This window comes from Lottia gigantea (genome assembly GCF_000327385.1).
Source record: "Lottia gigantea unplaced genomic scaffold LOTGIsca_149, whole genome shotgun sequence".
Taxonomy (NCBI): Eukaryota; Metazoa; Mollusca; class Gastropoda; family Lottiidae; genus Lottia; species Lottia gigantea.
In genome coordinates this window covers 210,091-215,909 of record NW_008707778.1, presented here as the reverse complement: position 1 = coordinate 215,909, position 5,819 = coordinate 210,091, and the positions used below count along the sequence as shown (strand labels likewise).

Below are 5,819 nucleotides of genomic sequence, written 5' to 3'. Positions count from 1 at the left end.
CTCAGAAGGTCACGATTGTATTTTATCAACCACTGATCACGTACTAACATTCAAAAGCTCATGACCAGTAAATAAGTGCAACATAAAATAAACAAAGGCTTGAGGGAAGTCTCGCAAGCGAATACGCCCACCAGCAGCTTGATAAAGAGCTAAATGTGAACTGTAAAACAAACTCTATACCATAATTTGATGCAATATCACATTTAGCTTGTACTTTCATATCTATATCTCTCTATTGAAACTACCTGGTATTTTAACATAAATTTTACTTGGTTTATTGTGTTGATCAATTTCAATAAATGTCACAGTAAAATGATTGGATCATCACCAAATTCAATAGTTCACATCTTCATAATTATATTGACACACATACAAAAGATCAAAAGAATCCTTTAAAGGGACAGTATGCAAAGTGTTCATTATCAAGAACATTGCTACTTGTAAATAACAAAATTTCTAACATATTTTATTTACAGACTGAATACTAGAACTAGTTTATGATGCTACACCTAGTAGGTGTTAGAAAACTAACATTTTTTAAGCAAAATAAATGCCTTATTGTAGAGATAGAAGTAAATAGCATATATTTTAGAAATCTTTTCACATGTAATTTACATTGTAAATAATTAAAGTTTTGCATACTGTCCCTTTAAGTTAAAAAAAAATAATCAATAATAGAAATATCTAAGCCACTGACATGATTTATGAAAAATACTACTACATATCACTAGATCTGTCAGATATAGAAGAACACAGCGAAACATTAGCAAAAACTTTCAAAGTCATGATCATTCACTAACTTCTAAAACAATTTAGTACAATTTACAATGTTGGTTTTAAAATAAAGTGCTCAGTGGGCAAATATATTTCTGTGGCAAAATTCAACAAAATTTTATGAAAATTTTGGTTCATGGAATATATTTGCTTTGGAATAAACTTTATAAAATGGATTTTCTCTTTTTGGTAAGACTATTTTTTCCATACTTCTACTTATTTTTTGGCACATGTCTAAAATTTATTCATAAAACTTCTAATATTTTCCCTAGGACTAGCTCAAATCTTTAAAATAAAAATGTTCGAAATGAGTGTCGATGAAAACTAAGCTTGTAAATAAAAAAGAAAACTTTAAGAAATATGGCAATGATTACCCGTTAAAGCATCATTTCCTTGGTTATGTCAAACAAAATGGTATATAAGGGTTCCAATCTTAATCAGCCTGTGAAAGTCTGGTAAACTTGAATAGGTTTTTACTCATTATTCCAGTATATTCAGCTGTAATTCAGAATTAAATGTTGCTCTCGCTAGCATTATTGGTGTGTACACATAATTAATCACATGACAAACTGAATAACTGAAGAAGTCGTTCAATGTTCGTTTATAGAGTGATCAATGTACACAACAATAATGCTAGTGAGACCAACATTTAATATTTATATTTATATTCAGATACTTTTATTAATACAATTTTTACTGTTTTATATGATCCGTTACGTGAATTTGCCACAAATCTTAGATGGCATCATTGTTGACGTGCACTGATGACGTCAAAGTGTATTTTTGGTGTTAACAGTTTATCGAAAAATGAATGCCAGTTTGCATAATTGGTTCATTGAAGATTGCCATAGAAATGTAAATATTTGGGTATGAATAATCCAGGAAAAGATCAATGCCAAGAAGTTTGGCCAAGTACCAGCTGATAGATAGGATCATCATAAAACTGAACTTGTTCTAAAAAATCCTTGTTTCTTTCATGTCTTTTTATTGCTATTGACGATATTGTAACATCGATCTGCTTTGCCGTTAAAAACCTAGCCCTGTCTACCATTGTCCAGTCAGTTAAGTTATCATTAATTGAATGACAAGAAACTTATTCCATGTCAGCCCCTGTGACTTATGTCTACAAAAAGGGAAAACTGTGTTAAGAATTTCAGAGATATCATCATATATGCCTTTCAAACTTTCAGATAAGCAAGCAAATTTTACTTCACTGAGTCAAAGCAGGCCCTAAGAAATTGTTGACAAAGGCAAAGTGAAAAAATGTGATGTTTTGTACACAACACTTATTAATTCATCAATTTTAAAATTTAATTTTTCAGATAAATTGTGTGCTAGCTGTCATTATTGCAATATTTATAGAAACATTTTTAGAAGACCTGTATTATTATCATTGGATAGGAATACCGCCTGGTCCCTGGTCACTTCCCATCATTGGAACTCTTCAGAAAATATCTCCAAAAACACCACATCATTCCTTCACAAAGTTCTCAGAAAAATTTGGAAAAATACTGAGTCTAAAAATTGGACTGACAGAAAGGATAGTATATGTGACAGACATGCAATTGTTCAAAGATATAAGTTACAGTAAGGTTTTGTCAGATCGTCCATGCTTATATGTGTTTGATTATCTAACGAAAGATGTGGAGGGCGTAGGTTCGGCAGTGTGTAACTCTGCCTTCATACAACAAAAACAGCTGCTCATTAAAGCCATCAACAACCTATCACAAACATCTTTAGAAATAAAAGTCAAGCAAGTTGCACAAAATGTAATAAAAAGGTAATTTAATTACATATCAACCATTTATTTGATGAAAAAAAATTAAAAATTATGATCAACTTTCATCAGGTTAGCAGCATGTTGGGAGCAAACAGTCAATATTTTTCCATTTTGAACTAGTGAAGACAGGCAATACCATGCAGCCTGCTACTTTCAAAATCAAACTGTCCAGATACCTTTAGCATGTGCAACCCTGAAGCACACTTGGTAGTTTGATGTCACATCAACTAATTGTGTTTTCTGTACAAAGGTTCTATTCAAAACATTCAATAATATGCAAAGATCCCTTATAAATTTCTTTTCCAGATACCAGAGTTTTAGAGGGGAGCCCGCTGAACTGAAGGAAATGGTGTTAAAATTTATGGTTAGCCAATGTGCTTCACTGGTATATGGAATTGACAGTAATGACCCTATAGTAGACGTGGTTTACACGGATCATAGAACAATCATGAAAACTTTGAGTCCATTCCATCCCCTGAACCTACTCAAATGTTTATGGTGGTTTCCCAATCCTTGGACAGGATCTGTATTTGCTGCTGTTCAGGTAAGATTGAATCTTAATGTTTTCTGTTTCAATATTCCATTTTTCAATCAAACATTTGGTTCCTGCGATTCCACTATAACTAAGTGTTTGATGGTGCAAATTGATGCTATAAGTGTCCCCAATGAACATAGAAAACCTCTTTACAATACCTTTAAAAGGGGATGTTATTGTATAGTCACCTAGTGAATTTAAATCATGCTGACTGCCACTTTTCAGAATGATAAATCTGGTTTCTAATCTACCTGTAAATATAGTTTATAGATCAACGTGCATGAACATTCAGTTCATCAAGTTCTCCATGCTCATAAGCATTAAAATTTAACTTTGAAACACGAGTGTTCCATCATTTGTGGTATTTCCATCAAAAATTCCAATTATAGTAGCAGTTGAATGAGTTAGCTTGAAAACGAGATGTCCTGATGAAAAATGTCCATATCCGAAACACTCATGAACCTTAGTCAACTATGACTTATTTTCTAATTACATCAAGAAATAATTTTCAGAGACGAGATGAAATATTAACAAATAAATGTTACGAAAATCTACAATTTTGTGAAGGAAATGGACCACAACTTGAGAATCTGATTCACCTTTTAATAGCTGACCACAAAATCTTAAATCCCAAACTGATTAAAAATCTCATCATGACATCTTGGACAGTATTCCTAGCAGGTAAAAAATATCTTACTACACCATAATTTCAAACAAGAGTTTTACATCCTATATTTCAAGATAGCTTGCCAGGCAAGGTAACATATGCCCACTACAAACTGTCAGAAATGATAACAAAGTCTGTAGTAGCTTAATAAGGAATAAGCCTTATAATATTATTTTAATAGATCTTAAAAATATTTTCAAGTCAAGGCAAAACAGTTCATCTAATTATCATCAATTCAAGCATGAACAATGTCTCATTATACACAACAGCAAAAACTCTGCACCTGTTCATGCATTTATTACCAATTTTGAACTTGACTGAGATCTCAAATACATGCATACCAAGTTTCTTCAAAATCTGATAAAAACTGTAGTCTCTATGGGATTTTTGCCTCAAAAAGTCACTTTCGGGGCTACGAGGGAGACAACTGCCCCCTCTTTAGTTTTACATCCTATGTTTTGAAATGAACTAGAGTTATACATCCTATGTTTAGAAATAAATCCTGGAGAGTTTTACATCCTACGTCAGAGTTTTACATCTTATGTTTTGAAATAAACCAGAGTTTTACATCCTATGTTTTGAAATAAACCAGAGTTTTACATCCTATGTTTTGAAATAAACCAGAGTTTTACATCCTAAATCATATTTTGCAGGGAGCGACACATTGTACACGCTATATCTGTGGAGTCTACTCTATCTAGGACTATATCCAGATGTACAAGACAAACTTTATAAAGAGATTATATCTATCAACCCCTCCTCGCTACCAAAACTAGAACAAAAACCTCAATATCATTACACAGGTATGTCAGAGTTGATCAAAGCAAGGAGTGGCGATGGGACTCCACATTCATTCCTCCAAATATTGGGTATTTGAAATATATTATATCAGAGCTTCTAAAACAGCATCCATGTGGACCCACATTGGCCACAGATTTTGGGAATAGCATCAGATCTAATGGAGAGCATGCATGGGAACCCACACAATATTATTCTTAAATAAGAAACAAATATCTAGATTTTGAACATTACAAATTTGAAAATATAATTTTTCAGGAGCCTTCATCCAAGAAATGATGAGAATATGTCAGCCAAATGTCTTGGGTATACCTCATTGTGCTGCAGAAGATACTCAGATAGGTGGCTACAATATTCAAAAAGGTAAAATAACCCTTTAAATATTTTTCTTAAACCTCTAAACACCAGCAGCCACAATCATTTTTAGGCCTGTATGGTATGGTTTTGATAAGACATGATTATTTAATAATGGACTCTCGAAAGCACAGAATTTTTCTCACCTTAAGGAAGATTCAAACCGACGGCAACTAATCGCATAGCAGACAACAATCAAACTCGCTGACGACTGAGCTATTCCATATGGTTAAGTAACATTTTAGTGACAATCCTCATATGACCATTTCAGGGACAAGCATCATGATTGGTTTTTGGGAGATTTTAAACAGTGAAGAACATTGGCAAGAAGCACGCAAGTTCAAGCCTGAAAGATTTTTGGACGAAAATGGACACTTGCTGAAATTTGTTAAATTTCCTGCATTCATAGCCTTTGGAAAAGGCATTCGAATGTGTCCAGGAACAAAAATAGCTGTGGACATTATGTTTTTACTTATAACAAGCTTATTAAAGTGTCTATCAGTAAAACTTCATCTTGAAGAAGGTGAAACACTAGATATTGATGGAAGAGTAGTTTTTGGCCTTGAACCTCCACTGTTTAAAGTAAAACTACTGCACAGGTTAGAGGATATTGAGACTCTTCTTGATAATTGGAAATAAAGGCTGATAAAATGAAATGAATGGAGTTTTGCGTCCTAGTTTTCTGCACCAATGAGTTCATGCAGAGTGCAATGAGGATAATTTTACAAGGACAACAGATATAACCTACTCTCTACAGATTTTCAACTATCCACGGATCTTTCACAGTCTGCACAGGCCTTGGTTTATTGTAGCATCGACTAGACACTTTTTCCATGTCACACCAAAACTGCTCTTATTTGTATTTTGGAAATTCCCTAGCTCTCAGGAGAGAGACGTGAGTGTGGAGTCTG

At 33.3% G+C, this 5,819-nt stretch overlaps 1 protein-coding gene across 1 annotated transcript; it reads left to right on the top strand.

Moving 5' to 3' along the window:
* Positions 1–945: 945 nt before the first annotated feature.
* On the top strand, positions 946–5,547 carry LOTGIDRAFT_173112 (hypothetical protein; the record flags this gene model as incomplete). Its single annotated transcript, XM_009050297.1, has 7 exons — positions 946–963; positions 2,097–2,554; positions 2,861–3,098; positions 3,602–3,770; positions 4,410–4,559; positions 4,813–4,917; positions 5,180–5,547. 7 exons carry the CDS (start codon positions 946–948, stop codon positions 5,545–5,547), a joined length of 1,506 nt encoding a protein of 501 aa, XP_009048545.1.
* Positions 5,548–5,819: the final 272 nt, after the last annotated feature.